The 23,445-nt window shown below is 41.7% G+C and overlaps 1 protein-coding gene across 1 annotated transcript; it reads right to left on the reverse strand.

The window, feature by feature from the left end:
- Positions 1–332: 332 nt before the first annotated feature.
- On the reverse strand, positions 333–17,837 carry FAM122B (family with sequence similarity 122B). The gene is made up of 9 exons (XM_006881882.1): positions 17,740–17,837; positions 15,327–15,405; positions 10,536–10,579; positions 10,393–10,447; positions 10,035–10,136; positions 9,631–9,692; positions 8,902–8,963; positions 5,789–5,885; positions 333–477 (listed from the first exon to the last, which is right to left on the reverse strand). The coding sequence occupies exons 1-9, from the start codon at positions 17,835–17,837 to the stop codon at positions 333–335; spliced, it is 744 nt and encodes a 247-aa protein (XP_006881944.1).
- Between the last annotated feature and the right edge of the window lie 5,608 nt (positions 17,838–23,445).

Genomic DNA, 23,445 nt, shown 5'->3' on the forward strand with positions numbered 1-23,445 from the left:
ATCTCAATAGTTGGTTTAAACTTATAGGCTCTAAAATAGGTTCCCTTGAGGCCTCAAGGGGGGAGGTGGATAGAGATACTAAGCTTTTTTTTTTTTTTCTTAAAAAAGGAGTATTTGCAATTTAATTGTTAAATTCAAAAAGTTCAGTAAAACCAGTCATCAGGAAATCAGATTTAGAGAAAGGAGATGTCGAAAAGGCAGTGGCATCCTGGGCAACTATTTAAAGCTGTGAAACTTTAATCCTTACTGTGGCTCAAAGCCCCTTTCTGTGTTCCTTACGAAATGAAAGCTAGGAAACAGCAATTGGAAGCCTGCATCAGAAAACGGTCAAGTCACTTGCGTGACAGATCATCCATCAAGATGAAGGAGGCGCCTGGTTTGGAGCACGCTCCGGGAGCCTCTGCAGGAGCGCTGCCTTTAGCCTGGGATTCTGAGGACAAGCCACTGCTGCTACTAGTGTCATCCAAAATATCTGAACTGAGGACAAAGCAAAAAGAATTATGAGCAAATGCATCTCTCAGGGTCAGAACCATCATATGCGACGACATAGCTTCAAGAACTCACAAATCAGTAAAGCGGTTGTAAATCATAAAAAGCGACAAAGCAACACAATGAACAGCATAACATGCTACTTTACAACACCTGTGAAAGTTGAACGTGATGGGAAACCAAATGACACGGAGCACTGCTCTGGGCCCGGCCTGGTCTTCCCTGGGGCCTTCATTCCCTTTCCCTTGAGCTCGAGGAATTTCAAGCTTTATGGTTTCTTTTCTCTTCCCTTCCCACCAGGCTTGGAGTCAGAGGGATGGTTACTTCCTGGGGCACCTCGGACTGTCTGGAGCAAGCTATCAAGTATATTACTTCACAGATCCTAGATGTCACCACTTCCCTACTCCTAAGAGGCCGTCACTTCCAGTTGCAGTCCTGAGAGTCTTCTGGTTCTATAACTTTCTTACACTGTTTCTTTTCATTTTACTTTCAAAATCCAAAAGATACCCCCTCTACTTGCTCTAAAGTCTTCTTCTATCTCCTCAGTTACCATCCAGTTCAGCTTCTAAAATGAATTCTCTCCTCTCCCACTCCCACTACCTCATCTTCCACTGCCGTATTAATCCTGACAATTGGCTTCTGCTTCCAACTCTTCCCCTAACACTCCTGATCTGAGCATCAGGAGGGAATGAATTCTATAATGTACGTGCCGGCCCAGGACTTGACCTCCCTCACATGCCCAGATGGAAGTAAGAGCCTTCACAAGTTGACATCAGGCTGGTTTTGATTCCCACAAACCTATATAAAAGCTCTACACACGATGTTTTCCCTGAATCCTGTTGTCCATTTATTCTAATATTTACTGTGTGCCAGCCAAGTGCAGGAATCTTGCTTGAGATTAAGAAAACCAATCGTGTGTAAGGCAGACAAGATCCTGGCCCTCACCAAATCTACGGTGCAGTGCAAGAGACAGACACGAAATCATTAAGCTAATAAACGGATATTACAAATGGTGGCAGTGATGAAGAGAAGATGCAGTGGGCCATGAGGATATATGACATGGGTAAAGTGATGTTAGTTGGAAGAACATGGAAAGGCTTGCCAGAAATGGTAAGGAGGCACCTGCCAGTTGGGAGGTGCTGGAGGAAGCCAGGGTAGACTTAGAAACCCAAAGTAGGGAGAGTGGAGTGCAGTGCTCCGATAAAGAGGTCATGGTGTCCCAGAAACCTGGAGAGACAGTCAGGCAGTTTCAGGATTTACACATATATACTTTTTTTTTTTAAATTTCTGAAAAGGAAAACCCACAACATTTGGAGAAAGAATCATGAGGAAAGAAACCTAGTGATTAGTTTAAGCTTGTCGTTAAGCTCCCTTGTAAAAGCCCCTTCTGAGCTCTGATTTAAGTGTCTTTAATATTATCATTTCATAAATTGCCAAGTGAATCCCCCCCCCAGTGTTAAGCATCCTATGGTACATTGGAAGTTTCTGGGCCCTACATTACTTTTTTGGGGGGGGGGGAAAGAGAGTATTTCCCCTTACCCTACCCCCTGCATTTCTGCACTTCTAATTTTCTTCTTAGTTCTCGCAGAATTTTTCATTTTCTTTAAGGTGGGAACAGGATACAAATAGGCTTCGGAAAAGTAAAAATAAAACTGGAACCAAGTATATTCCACAGTAATCCTACTGTATACTCACTGCCGTCAAATGCATCGTTAATCACTCTGCTTTTAAGTAAGAAGTTTGGAAAATTAAGGTGGCTCTTGTATTTATTTTTTTTAATCAAATGGTAAAGCAGGTCTAAAGTATAAATTATTCAGACTACTGAAAGAAAGTTGCACAGATAATCTAAGACATTGGAAAAATCAAAAGACCTCTATATTTGCCTTTGGAACATACATGATTTCCCCCCCCCTCCTGCAGCTTTTTTGCCTAAACTAATATGAAAATGAATTTACTTTCCTAAAGAACATACTGGCTGGGCAGCAGCAACACACGATCTGTATCCACTTGACAGGAAGAAAGGGGCTTAGATTAAAACTTGGCCACCATGTAGATAATCTGAGTATTAATAAAGACCTTCTTATTCTGACCACCAGACTTTTGGTGAACTCTGAGTTAAAAGATCTCATTTGTAATAAGATCCTTCGCTTAGGTCATCCGTAGTCATTTGAAAACACAAAATTTGATTTGTGCAAGGAAATCTCTCTCCTAACAGTCTCGCTGGCCTTAAGAGAAATAAGCTAATGGAGAAGTTACTAAGAAATTGTAAAAAAATCAGTAAGAACCCGAACATTTCGTTTCATCTCGCTTCAAAAATGTCTTTTCCACAGCTGAATGCAAATATACACAATTTTCTTCACTAGCGGTAGGGGGGGGACCCCAGTGCACTTCAGTCTCTATTGCAATTTAGATTCAGAACTTGGTAAACCTTTAACCAGACATTTCCCCTAAACTAACTTACTATAATGATTTTTAAAGATTATTATCTAGAGAATAAACTTTAAAAGTTAAACCCTGTCTCTTCTTTGTCTTTGAGGAAGGGCACAAACTTCAACTATTTGAAAGCTGAGATAACATCTACTAATGAAATTATTAGTTTTCCTGCTTACTAAGAGGTCCTATAAAAACGGCTTCCTTGGTTGAATCACCAAGTAGTCTGGTATCCTTAGCAATAAAAACGAGAAGGCATCTGGTTCCTGTTTCTAACTCTATGTCTACAAATATGGATGCATAATCAAGTAGAGTGAGCTAAAGAGAAAGAAGAAAAAAGTTTCTGCAAAGGCGAGATCCAATTTTTGTACGAAGGGGGAGACACATTTTCATTTCTTCACTGGGAACGGCACTGCCAGCAATATTAGGGCAGAGGACTCCATGTCTTGGGCCAATTTTCAGCTTTAATCACCTTTAATCAGATATATTATAAACTTACCCCTAAGTCTCCATTATGTGAACTTCAAACTGTAAATTTCTTGGGTTTTTGAGATTTTTTATTTGTAACAACAATTCTTTTTTAAAAATTATTTTTTTTTTTAAGAATTCAGGATTTTTTATTTAAATAAAACTCAATACACACCTAAATTTTTTAAAACGAAATTTTTTTAATGACATTTTAGAAAGAATTTAGTGTGAGGGAGCTCTGGTGGCCTAGTGTCAAGAAGCGGCTCTGTAATCCCAAAGTCACACGGTTCGAATTCACCAGATGCTCTGCTGGAGAAGGGGGGCAATCTTCTCCTGTGCCAGTCGGATCCGATTCAATGGCACACAACAAAATTTTTTTTTTAAAAAAATAAAGCTTAAAAAGTAATTTAGTGTGAGTAAAACATATACTACCAACATTTTGTTATTTTACCCATTTATAAGGGTGTGCCTCAGGCCTAAGGAATACGTGAGCAGCAGACTCCAACCACAGGCAGTATTACAGACAGCCGAGGTCCTGCTGCTCAGGGGAGGAGACGGCTAAGGAAGGGGAGAAAATCCTTTCCTTTCTCACTTCTTCAGTTGAGCCAGGTTATGGCATCCTGGACAGCCACTCAGCCTGAGACAACATGAAAAGAAAAAGGCCCTCACTCTGTGTGCTGTAGGCAAAGTGCTCTCCTATCTTTGACCTAACTTGGTTACTTGGTTAGTAACTCGGGAAGCAGCCCTATTTATAGTCACATGCCTACGTTGAAAAACACTTTACCATAAAAGTGACATGTCGTTTCAACTACGTCTACAGTTTCATCCACTAGTCCTCTTGACAAGCTTCAGAAGTTTCCCTCTGCAATCATCGACATACCTGGACAGGCACTCGGTACCAAATTTAGCACACGAGGCTACCAAGGCCGGGCAGAGTGGAGAGGGAAAGTGATCGTGGGGCTGAAAATAGACGGAACAATCTCAAAGGCATCTGTGCCACGCTTAGAGCAGTGCTTAACAAACTCAGATAGCCTGTGACTTCGTATCAACTCTGTGGATTATTTCACACAGAATGATGGGTGAGTGATTGGGGAGGGAGGAATCGTCTGTCAAGCCTCACCCCTTTACATGTAGCCTATATGCATCTTTCACTCAGGGGGGACCATCCTCTTATTTTTCAAATGAGTGCTTTGGTGGACTTTTCAAAGACTCTCATGGTAAAACTCAGGGAACAAAGAAAGTTCTAAAAACTAGTGCACAATTGCACCTAAGAACATGGGTACTTGGGTTAGTGGATTTCAAAATTCTAGTCAGCCAAGGTTACTCCCTTGTTGTCTCTTCCCGTCCAAGTGCACTAGATCTAAGTGCTCAACTTCAGGGACGGGAAAAGATGTTTCTCATAAAAACCTAGCAGTGCTTTAATCAAAGACCTAAACTAGGAGAAGACTTTAAAAAGCATGTATGTGACTAGGGCATAAGAATCAGGAAGTGGTTCTAGCGGGGGGAAAATTTAAAGCCCTATGACGGAATATGCTCGGATTTTCTAACAAGAGGTAATGCAATGTAAAGAATACCAAGCTTAAAAGATTCTGGTAATCTCTGCTGGGTTAAAAGGGTTAAAATATAGAATGTATTATAGCAGGCAGAGCAGCTATGATCAATGAGCATATATAAATGAGCAATGACCAAAAAAACTTCCTCACACCATCCAGCGTCTGACATTCTACCACCCCAATAACCTCAACTGAGGCTGGCTTAAAACATTCTCTGTATAACAGGTTATGGATATACTCCTATTAGGAATGAAAGTGAAGGTGCCAAAGATGAACACACTTCCAAAAGAAGCACTCAGGACTTTCTCCAATTGTTTTGGGGTGTTTTTTTTTTTTCTTTTCTCCTTCTAGATACATCTTCATGGAGATTTGCCCCCTATGTTGTTATTCTGTGCCACTGAGTCAGTCCCAACTAAAGAGTGTCCCTATCTATGTACATTCATTGTTACAGTCACTGTGTCTGCCTGCCCTGTTGAGTCTTCTGCTCTTCCTCTGACCCTTTACCTTTCTCAGCAAGATAACTTCTTCCAGGGACTGGGCCATCCTGACAACATGCACCAGGTATGTGAGACATCCTTGCCTCTAAGGAGCACAGTGGTTTGGGCAAGGTTCAGATCTGCTCTTCACAGGGTTGCTATGAATCATAGTCGACTCAACAGCACCTAACAACAGTAACAGTAATACACAACAGAGCAAAACCCTGCCGGTCCTATTCTGGCCTCACAATCCCCTCCACGAGCACAGATGGAAAGGTGAATAGATTTCAAATGATCACAATCTATGCTTGACTTGACACTTTTCAAAGAGAAGGTAACCTAATGCCCTCTTGAATTTGTTCTTTTATTTACCCAGAAGTGAGGTCAGTCACATGGGTGGCCTCGGCAGGCGGCTCGTTGGTCGCACCCTGGAAGAGTCTCTTGGGCTGGCTTTCTGTCTCCATCTCACCTAAACCGAGAGAGATGATGTTGAATGTCAAATGGTACAGATACTGGCTCGGTGCTAAAATGGATCTTCATTTACCCAAAGCTTCGAAGCCTCTTCAAGCCATCACATAAATGCTGTTTTCCCTTTAAGCACTACACTACTGCAAAGCCTCAGTCAAACTTCACAGCGTGGGTTTCTAGTTTTGAAAATATTTGTCTTTTTTTTTTTTAATTTTACATTGGTTTGCATACAAAATTTGGGTACATCGTGTTTCACACTATCCTTCATTCACATTGTGTTTCATACAATCATTCTCATCCATTATGTTTTATAAAATCAATCACCATTGAACCATGCTATGAAGTTTATTAAAAGTAGATACAGATAATATAAAAATGGGGGGAAGCTGTGAGCCCTAAAAAAGTCCTACACATAGCATGCTACAGATAGATTAATGTTGCTTTAAGAGTACAACATGGACTGTGTCCTTCCAAATTAATCAAGATAGATAATATACCGCATTTAAAAGAAGAGGTAATATACCTCCCTAGGATTTTCATGTCTACTGCTCAACTATAAACTGAGGGGAGACAGAGAAAAAATAAAACCAGGAAAGCTTTCCCATGACCGGTGAGGGTAGTCAAAGATGTAACAAGTCACAAATAACACTAATGATAAAACTGATTTAAGAAGCCACAAATGAACCAAGATTAATCACACTAACAAAGAATTCACAAATAGTTGATGTTCTCTGTGAATACCATCTTATGGTAGATGACTGGCAAAAACGACTGATTCTGTACAGTTGAAGCATTTTCTGAGTTGAAGTTAAATAGGTTTCCAAAAAAATGCAGTCTGATAAGCAGAACACAAACAAAAGATCACTTTGGACTTGTTAAGGAGCCCCAGTGGCACAGTGGTTAAAGTGCTGGACTGCCAACCAAAAAGGTTAGGACCTACTGGTCACTCTGCAGAAGGCAGACGTGCCAGTCAGCTTCCAGAACGGTGACTGTGTTCCGTGCCGTGCTCTTGAGTCGGGACTGACTCCTAGCTGACCCTCCAGTGGGTGTGGGGCCCACGAAGATTATAGCCTTGGAAACTCTGCAGGAAGTTCTGGGCTGTCCTATGGGGTTCCTATGAGTCAGAATCTACGTGATGGTAATCGATTTGGCTTTAGGCTCTTTAGTGAAAGTGAATGAATTAAAAGGATAATTTTGCAAGCATATGTGTGATTTAGAGCAATTATTTATTCCCAAAAGTGGCATTTTATTAGCTTCGTCAATGCCCAAGGACTGTCTGGGAACCGGTCATAGAAAGTCTCCACACTAATAGGAATAAAGTAAACATTTTGCCACCAGAGGTACATACACAACGCTAAGTTTGAAAGGAAAAGTTCCGTTGGAAATAAGCTATGATCTGACTTAAAACATACACACTCCTTAGTTTTTAAGCTATTTAACTGGCCTTCAGAATGGAATGTTAAAGACAATTTAATGCGGGAGCCGATGTGGACTCCAGTAGAAAATTAGTGACTTCAAACACAAAACCGCATGAGATTCTCATGATAAAAGAAGAATTAAAAAGAACAAACGCAACATTCTTTTTTTTTCATCTATTACTTATTAATTCATAGTCTCTTTTCTCTGGAGCTATTCCAAAAAGTCCAGAAACTCAGAAACAGCTACTCTGTTATTTGCTTTTTCAATGCTTTTACATGTAGCTTCTAAAAACAGCTGCCAGACTTTCAACTCAACCTTGTTAGCAAAAGACTTTAGCCTTTTTTAGCAAAGAACCTCTCCATCTGCTGGTATGTTCTGGAATAGCTATGGAACGGAATATTCTACTAATTTACTTCCTCCGACACGTTTGATAATAACATGAACAAGAAGAGTTTTCGTTTCCAAGTGTGATTTTCACATAATGGCTGTGAAGGTGTTTTGGATTGTAAATATTTCCTTGTGACATTAAGGAAACACACTAGGTTTATTTCTTCAACTTAATTTATTCACTCACTACAAACATTACTGCCCTCAGTATCTAGGGTACATCAGTTTCGGGCTTCAGCCCTTTTAAGGATCTGCAGATGAAGCTGCTGCTGGAAGCCACAGGAACTCATTCTTTTACCATTAGGAGTATTAGTTTAACAGCCCCAAAGGTGATCTTAGTGAAATGCTTTAAAAAAAATCTTTTTCAAAGTCTGGTCTAAAATGGCATCCAGCACTCGCAGCGGTGTGGCCATATCCCCAGGGATAATGACAACCTTTGCTAGCTTGCACTGCCTTTTTTAAAAAACAGATTCTGGCAGGTGGATATAAGCATGTAAAACTAGTATTGATTGCGATCCTTTTTGCTTACTGCTTTGTGAATCTAAAGAAGGTAATTAAGACAGTGCCCTGCTGTATCAAAAACACCTTTAGAGGCCTGATTATTAAAGGAATTTCCTCTTTGCCAAGGAGTACTGTGGTGGCGGCGGCAGTGGGGCTCAACCTCACTGTGTGAGCATTTATGGATTTATTTGCAAGGACAAAATGTATATGTGCTTCTGTAACATATCAACTACACATTTCACATTTGAACCATTTAGAGGCAATATTTTAGGGACATATGCTAACAAAATGAATTTTTAAATAAGATTTTGTTGTGGAATATAAAAATGATATGCTGTTATTCTAAGGTACCATCGAGTCGAGTATGACTCACAGCGACCTTATGAACAGCCAACCTGAAATCTGCCCTCTCCTTGCCATCCTCATCATCTCTGAGACACTAGAACTCACTGCTGAAGCCTCAGTGTCAATCCACCTCGCTTCCTCTCCTTTGCCGACCCTCCATCTCTCCAAGCACAATATCCCTTTCCAAGGAATAGACTTGCCTAGCTACATGTCCAAAGTATGAAAGACGAAGCTTCTATCAAAGAAACAATTCATAATATAGAGAATTGATAAAACATACATTCACATTCAGAAACAAGGACAGTAAGACTTCTAGTTTTTCTTTCAAGCTCTACTCAGCTTATAATCAGAAATGTAAAACATACCTTTTCTCTTAAGAGGACCAATGGCACTGGGCTTAATGCACTTTCCGGGGATTTGACTGCACCTGCTTGAATGAATAAGCAAACAGGATAACTTGTAGCACTGACAAGCTATGTTATGGCCCACCAAATAGATAAGGATAAATAAACGCAAATGAATGAATAAGGAAGCTTGACATTTCTGTAGGGAAAGAAGGAAAACGCTTGTGTTACTAAGTGAAATACCAGTGTACAATCTGACCTGGCAATCTGGATTAACAAAGTGCTGTAAGCAATTTCTACGTTGCTATCGTGCACCATCAAGTCAGAATTGACCCATAGCTTCAGTGGGTTTTCAGAGGCCGTAAGTCACGTAGCAAGAGACTGTCCATCTTTGTCCCGCAGAGCAGCTGGGAGATAAGATCCTTTTGAGATGGCAGCAGAACTTTTCCCCCCGTAAGCTACCAGAGCTCCTTATCTTCAGGATAATGAAACAAAATTCCTGTGATGGTTTTAAAAATAATGTTCCCTAATTAAAAAGTTGTTTGGATTTTGACTGAGATACGACCCTTAAAAGTTTCTTCTTAATCCCTAAGACAGATAAATGATCTCGTGCGCGTGTGCGCGTTTCCTCTCTGGATATAAGTCAGCTTTAGGTTTCAGTAATAAAACGTTGAGGAAGAGTGAGGAGAAAGTGACACACGTAATGAGGGGCATTTAACTAATCCACATGTAGAATTCCGGTTCACATACCTCGAATAGCGTCTTGGACTGGAAGTAGGGCTGGATGACAGTCCACCACCGCTGACAAACATCTGCAGGGATGGTGAAAGGCTCTGCCAGACAACAGCATAGTATATCAAATACTTCTACTTCGTCAGGTTTTACAAGGCTTTTTATACATCCTTCTTTGTTATCTCAGGGATGGACAGATATCCTTGAGATGATAATCTCTATAACCATGCATATAAAATGATATATAAACACACATATTTTCAAATTACTGTCAAAGATTTTCATGAATTCTCTTTCAGCTCACTGGATTCTTTACGGGGGGGGCGTGTGCAGGGGTAGAGGGGTGGAGGGGTAGGGGAGTGTTTTCAAAAGAAAACAGTTCAGTGAGTGAAAGAGAGTCACTATCTTGTCCATGGTCCTACCTTTCCAAATCCTCTGGTGGGTGATGGTGCTGGAGACACGGGTGTGAAATCAATTCTCTTAGGAGAATACAGCTTCTGGGGCTTGTTGAAATCAGCTTCAGTCTGCAAACATAAAGTGTTATCTCTTCATGACAATTCAGGGCTTACTGCTTAGAACACCCCCAAATTCTTAAGTGCATAAATGTGTAGATCTTAAGAGGGGCTCTCCACTACTCTGCTGGAAGAGCGGAGATCAGAAAGGAAGGGGAGTTTGGAAGCAGGAGGTACGGGAGGAAGCATGTGGAAAAGTTAAGGAAGCCAGGGAGCAATGTATAGCTTTCTAGAAAATCAAAAGCAAGCGGGCATGGGAAAATGTTACCAGGCTCAAGCTCTCTTCCCATGGTTGGCTTATCTGCATTGCTGTTTGAAGTTCCCTAAAGCAAATAAAATGGAATTCTGCTATCAGTACTTGCAAACAAGACACATTGGGCAAGCTCTGTTCCACTCTCGTGAAGCACTCACCTGTCATATGCAAGATCGCTGCTCGTCTCATCCACCCCTTCTTCCTGCAAGGAAAACATGTGCTGAAAACCAAAATATTGGCCCATACAGTTCTCTAGGGAAAATCAAATGAAGCCTGCTTTCACCCTCATTTGGCAAATTGCAATGTGGCCGCAGGGATGTTCTAAGATGGCCACATGTGTCATGTCTCTGTTTGATCTCCCAGCCGAGAAGAATTGGCATCAGTCTGGCACAGACCAGCTCTGTGACCTGCCTCCTTTCTCACCTCCCAAGAGATTTGTTGTTATGTGCCATCGTGCTGACCACAATTCATAGTGACCCGATGAACAATGGATCTGAACCGTGTCCTGGCCTGCGCCATCCTCATCAGCTCTGACATACTGGAGTCCATTGTTAACAGTAAATCTATCTTATCGAGAGTCTTCCTCTCTTTTGCTGACCCTCCAACTTTCCAGGCAAAGTGACCTTTTCTGAGGACTGGCCACTGCTAACAACGTGTCCAAAGTATGAGAGATGAAGCTTCCCAAAGAGAAGACACTCAAAATGGAGTAAAATGCAGACAGTGCCCAGCTCTGAGCTACACAGAAAGCCTGCCCTTTTTTGGATGCAGTCTATTGATAGGAATACAATTAGGTCCGAATGACAGGAACTGGAAAACAAAAGCACCTGTTTACGATTTTTCTGGAACACACAGCAACAGTCTGCTGTCAGCATTAATGTCCAAACTGTTCCTAGATACCCCTTCTTACTCCTCTTAGAAATGTAACTTTTTAGTTCACTAATGCATGAAGAGGCAATACATTCAGTCATTAGAAAGTGCGCCAGGTGTCCAATCGCCAAGCGCCATCTGTCACTAACAAGGCACCGACTTGAGCACTTCTCCCTCAAATGAATGCAGAGATGAATTTACGTAAAAAGACCCCCCACTCTCTGAAATATCCATAACCCTACTTGTTTCCAATAAGGAGCTCTATGTGTAAAGGGTAAGGAAACAACACTGATTTTTTTGAAATTATTGTTATGCACTCATTTTAAAGTTCCTTCAAATATACCAGTTAACTTCTAGGTGACGTGACTATTATATCCTTCCATTTTTTAAAAATTGGTTTGCAAAAAAAAAAAGGGGGGGAGGAAAAAGAAAAAAAATAAAAATTGGTTTGCAAAAAAAATTGGTTTGCATACACTCATGCATATACAATGTGTTTCACTGGCGTACATTTTATTTCATACACTCATGTACACTGTGTTTTATACAATTAATTGCTATTGATCTATGACTTTCACCCCCTCCACCATCTCATTAAGTGCTTACTGGACTTTACCTTTTCCTTCACACACACCCCCATCCGCCCACTAAGCTCTGCTAACTTAGTGATTTCCCCTCCCTTCTGCTGCCCTCTCTTCCTCTCGTCTCCCCTTGATTTTATATCCATTTCTACTACCAGTGAGGGAAGAGAGGCTAAAAAGCTGAGGATAAAATTTGGGTCCAAATAAGATTGCTGTTTCCTTCAAACATCTTAAAAATTGCAATTAAAGGGAGCTTGGACAGCCTAGTGGCAAGAAGCTGTGTTGCAATCCCAAAGGTGTGTGGTTCGAATCCACCAGATGCTCCACTGGAGAAGGAGGGGCAAGATCCTCCTGTGCCAGTTGGATCCAACTTGACGGTACACAACAAGAAAAAAAAAATTGCTGTCAAAAGGTTTTCCTTCTGCAATCTAAATCTTTTCTGAAAATGCATCCCTAATGCCATCACCACAAATCTTGCTTGGTAAAAAGAAAACCTGGGCAAATGCACGGTTTTTAAAAATAGCTGCTTCTACCCCTTTGATTGTCAGACTTAAAAACGAATCCTTAACAGTATTTTTAAATGGCCAATCTATATTTTTTTAAAAGGATCATGAGCTGATCCCTAAAAATAAGGTATATTTCCTAGCAATAGATCTTCTGAATTGTAATAAAATGTAAATACCTACAATTTATTCCCAAATGAGATATGAGTGAGTTTGTAACACTCAAAGTAGACAATTGCCCTGTTGCAAGTGATAGTGGTCTTCTTATTTTTCTTGTTGATTTGCCTTGAGTTGGAACCAACCCATAGCTGATCCTCTACCAGGTCTTCAGGGTGGTCCCATTAGGTGCAATAACTCAGCTCTGACTCACTCCCCCTATGTACCACAGAACAAAATTCTGTCCAATCCTGTGCCAGCCTCACAACCCTGTAGCTACACCCATTGTTGTAGTCATTGTCAGCCCATCTCATTAAGGGTCTTTGGCTTTTTCACTGACCTTCTACTTTTCCAAGCATAATGTCCTTCCCTAAGGACTGGCCCCTCCCAAAGTATTTGAGATGAAGGCTCATTCTTGTTTTTCTAATGAGCACTCTGGCTGTACTTTCTTCCAAGACAGATTTGTTTTTTAACAAATTTATTACACCAAGAGTGTAGAAAATCAAAGATACATAGAAGTAATTCAAAACTAATGGGCCACACAAACTTCAACTCCCACCACTATCGTGAGGCTACAGGAAACTGTGGAACAAAATGCAAAACCACATCTTTCATGGTGGCCATAGTTCAGGGATGATTAATTTTATAAAACATAACGAATAGAAAAGATTGTATGAAACACAATGTGAGTGAAGGATAGTGGGAGACACAATGTATACAAACTTTGTAAGCAAATCAATATAAAATAAAAATTTATTTTTAAAAAATAAATAAAAAGTAAAAAAAATAGACGAAGCTAGAATACTAAAACTAGCACGAGAAAAAATAAGGGTAAGCAAACAAACAAACACACAACAAACTCAAAACCACAAAATTGATTAGGCTTGCAGGTAGAGATTGGTAGTATCCCAAGACCTGGGTAACTCTTTGAGGCTAGAATTCAATTCAAACCTGTGGTTCAACTTTCAGCTAAACAACAGTCAGGCCTATAAGATGATAGCATCCTATCATCTTGTTGTTGTTGTTATTGTGTACCATCGGGTTGGAACTGACCCACAGCCCACGCTCCAGTGGGTTTTCAGAGGCTGCAAATTGTGTGGGAGGAAACTACCCCGCACAGCAACTGATGGATTTGAACCATGTGTGTTTGGGTTGACAGTGCAACTTCTTACCACTGAGCCACCAGAGCTCCGAGTTATTATCTTATAGGCCTGGCTGTTGTTTGGCATGGGCAAATGATGGACAGTCTCCTCTCGTACAATTTACAGCCTTTGAAAGTTAATACAGTCAGCTAGGAGTCGAAACGGACTCAAAGGCAAAGAGTTTAAGTCACAGGATAGAGACTCATGCGAATTTATGCGAAGATTTATGCGATGAACACTGTGATCTAACGTGTACAGATGACTGTTGCCGTTGGTTGCAGTCAAGTTTATTCTGACTCATGGTGACCCCATGCCATGTGCAGAGTGGAGCTGCTCCTTAGAGTTTTCAAAGCTGTGACCATTTGGAAATAAACTGACAAGTCTTTTTTTTGAGGAGTATATCACTATGAACTTTGAGAAATGAAGATGGTTATAGAAAGGTTTCAGGTCGTTTGTTCACAGGGTCGCTATGAGTTGTGCACGACTGGAGGGCAATCAACAATAACATATCACTAACTGCAATATGGGTACAGGCTGGCTGTGGCCCTCACCATTGGACAGAGAGGAAAGGCTTCACCTTGGCCAGTGGGAGAGGGGCGTGGCCTGGAGGGCGTGGCCTCCTTGACCAGGAGTGGGAGGGGTAGGAGCTGTCCACTCCCACCCACAAGGAGGTGGGGTTACAGACAGGCCCCTCCCACAGGGCAGTGACACATCTGATTGTACTAACTCCTTTAGGAGACTAGTAGAAAAGGGACTAAAGACAAAAGGATACACCCTTTCTAGGTAACTAAGAAACAAACTCACAGCATTCAAGAGCTAAGTGGTGACCTTAGGCAAATAACTTTTGTCAAAACTCAAGAGCCCAGAGTAGAGGAGCCCTGCTAAGAAAAAGATGGGCGATGTCTTTCAAAAAAGATTTAGCCTTGGAAACCCAACTGGGGAGGGGTCATTATGAACTGGAATAGACACATCAGTCAGTGGGTATGGGATGCCCGGTTACAATTACATGTTACTTTTCACTTACCTCACAACCCTCCTGTAAACAGCAACTAACAATTTTTTTAAAAAAATTTTAAAATTTGTAAAAAATTGTTCTACGGGGGGAAAAATTTCACCAAGTCATCCTTTTGCACTCTAAGTGTACACAAGAATATGCAGCCAATAAAAGGCAAAAATATATGTTTTACATTTTTAAAAGCCCTCCATGCCCAGTATATTATTTTCAAAGGCACTCTGGCAACAAAGTGCATAACTGATAGCCAAAAGACTAGTGGTTCAAATTTTTTTTTTATTTTAATTATTTGTTAGACTGAGAACTCTTTGAATGCTGGGGTAAGGCCACATTCTTTTTTAAAAATTTTTTATTATTTTTTATGTGTGTACCATCAAATAGGATCTGACTGGTACAGGAAGAGATTGTCCCTCCTTCTTCAGCAGAGCATCTGGTGGATTCAAACCATGCACCTCTGGGATGGCAGTGCAGCTTCTTGCCACTAGGCCACCAGAGCCCGCCTAGTGGTTCAAATTTACCAGCTGCTCTTCAGGGAGAAAGTCAGGCCGTCTTTTCCCATAAAGATTTACAGCCCAGAAACTCTCACCAGCGGGTCACTAAGAATTGGATTGGACTCAGCATCATTGGGGGTTATGATTTGCAGGAAATCTTGTGACTGTCTCCTAGCCAAACCACTTACTTCTTTTCTTACCAAGCTCTGGTGGCTCATCATCATGTTACTATTCCTCCGAGTCCTCAGGTTGAGCGGTTGAAAAATCTGCTCCATGTCGCTGGAAAAATCAGAATAAATTTGTGAACGTCTGCACCCCTCTTCCCCTTTCCTGTTAGCATGGATTCTCCACCACTCAATGGCTCCACCTTTCCTATCATGTCATGAGTAAACTGACTTTTCTCATCACAGACTTCTCAGCTACGCTGAAGATTACAAGTTTGCCCAGATACAATCTCGTCCTGCAAGTGGGGAACTGGGAAAGGTATGGGGTGGAGCTCTTAACTAGTCACGTCCAGCTACCTCTGGTCAGAGCACAAAGCCCTAAAGGCTTCTCACTAGATAAGGCTGTCTTATCTGTTTACCCCTCAGGACCTACAAACACGTGTGTGAGTGTGAGTGTGTGTGTGTCCCTGTATGTCTGGACCTCAACCAGCACATCTCCAGGAGTGCTTCAAATGTGTATTCTGCCTTTGAAGCCCACTGGCTAGCTGAGTAAACATGCCTGAGTGTTTCTCCTGTTGCCCCTTCTGTTTCAGCTGCCCTCCTTCTACCACCATTTGTCAAAAGCCTTACTCTCTTTCCATGTCCAGCTTAAATGCCATGGCCCCCATAATGCCTCTCTGCACCCTACAAGCCTAATTTGGTCTTTCAGCTCTAACACTAGAGTCAGAGATGAGATGCTGCTTGAGATGCCTACTAAACCTAGCCTTTTTTTTCATGTGAGTATGCATCTTAAGTCCCTTAGGAAAGAGACTTAAGTCCCACAGGATAGAGACTTAAGTTCCTTAGGATAGAGACTTAAATCCCTTAGTATAGAGACTTAAGTTCCTTAAGATAGAGGCACTTTGCTCCTCTTTGTATAGTGGTCCTGCAGGGCTTAGCAAAGTGCTAAGTCTATGATACATGTTCAAGAAGGATTTTCAGAATTGAATTGGGCTTCAAGGGAGTGTTGAGATCACCTAATTCAGCCCTCTTGGTTTTTTAATGAGAAAAACTGAGACTCAGAAAGGTCAAGTAAGTCGCTCAGGAGCATAGGGAATTAGTGTGAAAACTGGGATGAGGTCTGGCTTGTCATCAAATAATTACTTAAATCATCACTTAAAAAATAATATTTTTAGAATTGCCTAAGTAACAATTGCTTTCTTGCCAGATTTCAAAAGACAACAACAAAACCCCCTATAGCCTCAGGAAAGCAAAGTTTGAGATTGTTAACAACAATAAAAACCACACCAAGTAGGTCAGGAGTTCAAATCCTGCAGTTGTTCCATGGAAGAATGATGTGGCAATCTGCTTCCATGAAGACCTACAACCTTGGAAACCCTTTACTCAGTTCTACCCTACCCTACAGGGTCTCCACAAGCCAAAATTAACTTGATCACACTGGGTTTGAGTCCGTAAGAAAAGAAAAAAGTCATTCAATCACTCCTTCTGCTTGAAAACATTATTTAACAAAAGAAAAATGTAAATCAGCTTCCCCCCCAAAAACACAGATTTTATAATCAGTGCAATAGCCCAGGATTGCCTTTTCCCTTGCCTTCACTATGCGTGATTAATCTGGTTTTGGCTAATTCTCTTCCTACCACTTTCTCTGGATGAATTCCATTTCAACAGGCTTCCCCAAACTGGCTCTCTCCATACGATTTCCACAAGGAGGTGAGTTCGCCTACCTAAAAGATTCTACCTCAGAATTGACCCTCTGGTGAACTGCTCCCAGAACTATCCAAGACCCTGTCCCTAGAAATCATGGGTGAATGATTTCCACTGTTTTCCAAAACCTGTGTTTTCAAGGATCTAAACCACATGCCCTTAATTAGCCCGCCCTCCTTTGTATTTTTATTCACAGACATGCATTTCAGGGACTTATAGAATCTGAATATAGAAGAACAAACCCAAACCGTTGAGTACGACAAGAGCACACCGCTTAATGACACGCGATTGGAGAAACTGTGATTTATTAAAGAAGACCTCTGTTAGGGGCAGTGTTCCTAACCTAAGCTTAGAAATAGCAGCTCTTGGGGCCAGGTATCAGGTTGCAAGCCCAACTCTAGGGGCTTCCTTCTGGTGATCTGGTGATCAGTGGTATCCATAAGAAAGAGCGAGCAACCTGCGGGAAGAGCCAACAGCTTTCTGGCCGTCCGGTCCGGTCCGTTCAGCGCGGGACCTCAGGTAGAGGGTTCCTTCTCCACTCCCTCGTCCCTCTCAATTACCCCGAGTTTAGGGCCAACTTTCACGCCACCTCGAGATCCAAGTCACATTGGGAAGCAAGTAAACCCCTCAACCCCTCCGTGTGACGAACCCAGTGGAACTCCAGCTCTTACTTGAGGTAAAGAAGAATGCTTGCCTGGGGAGCCCCAGGACCCCTTACTCCATCCTCCCCAACCCCGCTGCTCACCTGAGCCCAAGGATCAGGGGAGCGCTGCTTGCTCGTCTCAGGGAAGCCGCCTCGGCTGTTTCAGCCTCCAAGTCCATATCCAGGGTCTTACGAGCCATGTCCAAAACTTGCAAGCAGGCAGAGCGGACAGTGTTCAGCTCTAGGGGCTTAGCTGTGGACTCCCAAGACGCTCGCTGCAGGACTGGGCTGCTGGGGACTGGCAGCTGGAGGTAGAGGCTATAGGGGTGGAGGCTTGGGGGCGGGAGGGGGCGGGGGCGGAGGCGGAGAAAAGTGGAAAGGAGGAGGGAAAGAGGAGGAAGATGAGGATGAGGAGGGAGGGGGGAAGGATGCCTAGATGGTGGTGGAGGCTGGGAAAGAAGAGGATGGAGCAGAAAAGGGGTGGAGGAGAAGGATGGAGGGAAGAGAGAGAGAGTGGGAGAGAGAAAGGGAAAGAGAGGGAAAAACAGTAGATGGGGAAGCAGGGGTCAGAAAGAGTAAGAGGAGAAGAGGAGGACAAGGGGGAGGTAAAGGACTAGGTGTGGGGAGGAAGGAGAGGGATAACAGAGAAAGAAGAGCGGGGGAGGGGGAGATGAAACTAGATCGTGGGGAATTCATTCTGTTTTATTACTGGCCATTGACCTCCAGCGGGGTCTGGCTACGCGCGCCGTGGCCGCCCGCGCAGCCTGAGCACCAAGGGGCTGGTAGCCCGAAAGCGTGGGTGACTCCAGCCCCCATGTTCCAGGTCTCGGTCCCAGTGACTCTGCAGCGTAGGATCAGTGTTTTCTCCCTCCTCTCGCCTGGAGGACAAGTGGAAGCTCAACCCCGCAGCTGCTGCCAGGGTGCCCTTCTAATTATCTGGGTCTTAATGGCTCCAGGGAACCTATGGGGCCCAACCAAAGCCTACAACCTGGCTGACGCCCCCTCCGCTTTCTAGGCTAGGGAAGCGTGAGCCTCAGTAGCACCAGGATTCTTCCGCATCCAGGCACCCAGTGGCTCGTGCGCAAGCGCTCGGCGGCTGCTCCAATAGGCCCGAGGGCAGGGAACGTGCGTGCAAGTCCCGCCCATCTATCCGTCACCTCAAAGGGGCGGGGCGTTTCCAGGGATTTGCCGCCACGGCATTGGCCAGATGACCCTGGCGCTCGATTTCGAAAAGAGCCAATAGGTCGGAGAGTGGCTGCATCATTTTTTAGGAGGAGTTTGGTCCAATACTGAAGGGAAACCAAAGCATGGGACTATCGCAAGGCTTTTCTTTCCCAGTCTGTGTGTTACTGAGCCCCTTGAATTTCTTAACAGTGGCGTCACTGTAAGAGAGGGTGACCCCAAAATGCTCTCCAGTTCGCTGCACCCTGCCCACCACATTCAGCGTACCAAGGCTGCAAGCTCCAAATGAATAATAAAGCAATGAATAACAAAGCGAGCTTTTCATTGCCGCTGCTCTCTCCAGGGCTAATTAGGTGCGTTTGTAAAGCACTTCAAAGACAAAACCCTCCTCAAGTGTTTATTATCATTATTGTTGTTAGGTACCCTCCAGGTGGTTCCTAATCATAGCTACAACAGAAAGAAACAATGCCTGCTCTCGCTCCATTCTCCCATTCATTGCCGCATTTGAGCTCATTGTTGCAGCCAATGTATCGTTCCATCTTTTTGCTGACCCTCTTACTAAGCATGAAGTCCTTCTCTATTCCTAACCCCCTCCTGAAAACCAGCCAAAAGTACGTGAGACAGTCTCACCATCCTTGCTTTATAAGGAGCAGTCTGGCTGCACTTCAGCCTAGATAGATTCATCGTTCTTTTGGCAGTCTACATTATATTCAATACTTTTTGCCAACGCCACAACTCAAAGGCTCTTGAGTCTTTCTTATTCATCGTCCAGCTTTCAAATACATGTGAGACGGCGGGGGGGGGGGGCGGGACTTAATCCTCAAAGTGACATCTCTGCTCTTTATCTACCCTTTAAGCAGATTTGTGAGAAGTCATTTGAATTCTTGGGTTATTCTACGGGTGTTGGTTGTGGAACCACGTAAAATGAAATCCTTCATGACTTCAGTCCTCTCTCACTATCCCAATGTGCTTCCCCAACAGCCCAGGAATGGTGATGCCCCCTCACCAGTCACTCTTGCAGAGGCCTGGTAGGACCGGGAATAATCCAGCCACCAAGGACCACCCCCGTTTTCCTGGCTGCCGGCCCTGTGCGGATCGGATAGGAGTCCAGGACAAGAGTGAAGAGAGTGGAGGAATACAAGACAACCAAATGTATGCAGGGTTTTCTCATGGAAGGTAAAGTTTAACATTTAAATGCACACAACACAATGTTCATGTTGTTCTTAAATGTATTTTTATTTCCAATTCGATTGTTTTCTTACCGAATTTTCATCTGAACCACATGAAACTATGTAAATACATGATGTAAGTTCTGCATACAATATTGGACTTTAAAGGTGTAAATTTAATTTTGGTACTCAGGAACTACAATTTACAAGAAACAATGGTACAAAAAATACTGACAGAAGGGTGTGTGTGTGTGTGTGTGTGTGTGTGTGTGTGTGTGAGAGAGAGAGAGACAGAGACAGAGAGAGAGACAGAGACAGAGAGGGAGACAGAGAGAGAATATGACTACTATTTCTTTAAGGCCTTGATTTTGTTGGTCTTTGTCTGATGGGGTTGATTTCTTTTTCAGATCATCCATATGGATGCAGTAGACAGAAGGGAACTGAGAAAACAAAAGCAGTGGAATAAAAGGAAAGCAAATCTAATGAGAGTGCATTTAAGCTTGTGAAAAGCACTCATCTCTGTTATTTGCGCTGTTACCTTCAACGATACTAGGAGTATACATAAAGGCTTGGAGGACAAGTAGCTGAACCAGAAATTTCTTCTTTTTTCTTTTTCTAAGATTTACAGAGATCCTAACAATCATGATTCCATGTGAATGAGACCTGGCATTGTTTCTTTTACTTAACAAACAATTTCTGTAGCATTTAATGTGTGCCAGGCACTGTTCTAAGAATTCTAGGAGTATTAACTAAGAGAATCCTCATCACCTAAGGGGGAAAAGGACATTGTATTATTGGTTAATAATGCATACATTGGTGAAGTCAGAGAACTGAACAGAGGATTTCAAATGTTAGCTTGAGAAGGCAAAACATTCTGATAAAATGCACAAAGACCTGAAGTTAGAGAACCAAAAGAAAATAATATGTTTGTCATTTCTCAAGTTGCAATACTTAAGGATAGATACTAAAGGCAAAAATGATGAATGATACAAGAAGAATAAAAAGTAGATGAAAGGAATGCACATTATTATATAAAAAAGAGTGGATTAAAAACATTTTAAAAAAGAATTGATTAACACTGAACCACGTCAGGAGATTGCATATGATCAAGAACACATGGAACTGAAGGACTCAAGATCCAAGCTGTACTGAAGCTTTATCAATAAAAGTAATAATAATAATAACAACAACAATGCTCCAAGACTTGATGGAATTCCAACTGAGATATCTCAAATAGATGCAGCCCCAGACATGCTTATTTTTCTGTGCCAAAATCTCTAGACTACAACTATATGCCATATTTTTGGCCATTAAAATTTTTTAAATGATCCTACTTAAAGTGGAAATGATAAGAAATTATTAATATAATATTCAAGTGAAACCTTTCTGAAGATACTTTTAAAATGTCTCAAGCAGTACATTGACAGAGAGTTGCCAGAAATTCAAGCTAGAGGAGACTGTAGAACAAGGGACACCATTGTTGACATCAGGTAGATCTCAATTACAAGCAGAGAATACCAGAAAAATGTTTGTGTTCAGTTTTTAAAAATTTTTTACTTCATATTGGTTTGCTCACAAAGTTTGTATACATTGTGTTTCACACTATTCTTCATTCACATTGTCTTTTATACAATCATTCCCATGTATCATATTGTATAAAATTAAACACCATTGGACTATGGCCATCATTATCCTATCATTTCAGGTTTATTTGTGTTGTATTGACAATGCAAAGGCATTCCATTATATGAGTCATAATAAATCATGGTTAACTCTGAGAAAGGGAATTCCAAAATACTTAATAGCGTTCACGTAGTACCTCTATACAAATCAAGAAGCAAGCCAGTTTTTTCCAAAAAGAACAAGGGGATAGTGCAGAGTTTAAAATTAAGAAAGGTGTGCATCAGCGTTGGATCTTTTCATACATATGTCCATCTGTATACTGAGCAGATAAGCAGAGACACTGGATTATTATATAAAGAAAAGTGGCATCAGGATTGGAGAAGGACTCATTAACAACTTTTGATATGTTGATTACATGACATAGTTTCTAAAAAGTGACGAAGATTTGAAGCTCGTATTAAAGAAATTAAAAAAAAACCCTACAGCCTTCAGTAATGTATCACACCTCAACATCAAGAAAACAAAACTCCTCACAACTGGACAACCTCATGATAAATGGAGAAAAGATTGAACTTTTCAAGAATTTAATTTTATTTGGATTTACAGTCATGGAAGCAAAAGTCAAGAAATCAAACAATGGATTACAATGGACAGATCTGCTGCCAGAGACCTTTTCAAAGGGCTAAAGAGCAAGTATGTTGCTTTAAAGACTAAGAAGCGCCTGATGTAAGTTGTGATATTTTTAAATTGCTTCACAGGCATGTGAAAGTTGGACAATGGTAAGGAAATTTGAAGAATTGCGTTTGAATTGTGTTAGTGAAGAATATTGAACATGGACTGAAAAAAAAAAAAAAACAAAACAAAACCCCAAGCAAATCTATCTTGGAAGAGTATTTCTTAGAAGTGAGGCTGGACACACTTCCTCTCACATGCTTTGGACATGTTATAGGGAGGCACCAGTTCCCAGAGAAAATTATCATACTTAGTAAAACAGAGAATCAGTGAAGGAGAGAGGAAGGTACTCAATGAGATGGATTGACACCGTGATTGCCAACAATGGGCTTAAGCACAGCAGAGATTGTGAGGCTGAAGCAAGATCCACCAAGGTTTAGATCTATTCTATTGTACATAGTTCACTTTGAGTCAGAGTCTACTCCATGGTACATAACAACAGAAAGTTCGGAAAATTTGTTACTAGAGAGTTCTGGTGGCCTAAGTGGCAAGAAGCTGTGCTGCAATCCTGAAGGCATGCAGATTGGATCCGCCAGATGCTCTGCTGGAGAAGGAGGGAGAAGGAAGGGCAGCCTCCTCCTGTGCCAATAGGATCAGACTCAACACAACAAGGAAAAAACCCACAACACAACAAACCTACAAACTCAGAAAATTTGTTACTGATGAAATGGATTTCAAAACTTACTAAAATGAATAATGCTGGCCTCTTTCAAGTCAATGACATTGATTTGCCATATTAAACTTGCCAAGTTAAGTTCTCTTTTCATCCTTCAATGTTTATGTTTTCTTCTTGTAATATTAAGGTTTTTTAAGAGGATTTTTTCAGTCATTTCCTTTAAACTTGCTGTATATTCTCTTGGCTAGGTTACAAACAAGAGGCTCTGGCTTTGAACAGTTCATGAGTTTCTGGTTTTATTTTAATCTTGAGATCTTATCTGTTCAAAAAGGTATTCTTTTGGCATTTTGTCCACAATAATACCAAATAATAACTACCAAATAATAATTTTTAACCATATTAACAGTCCCTAACTCTGAAGAGTCAAATAACTTAGTAGAACCCCTGACTGCCAAGAATTTAGTAATTTATAAGGAACTCAAAGAT

Source organism: Elephantulus edwardii, unplaced genomic scaffold, assembly GCF_000299155.1.
Source record: "Elephantulus edwardii isolate Elephantulus edwardi_28Jun2011 unplaced genomic scaffold, EleEdw1.0 scaffold00016, whole genome shotgun sequence".
In the NCBI taxonomy this organism is placed as follows: Eukaryota; Metazoa; Chordata; class Mammalia; order Macroscelidea; family Macroscelididae; genus Elephantulus; species Elephantulus edwardii.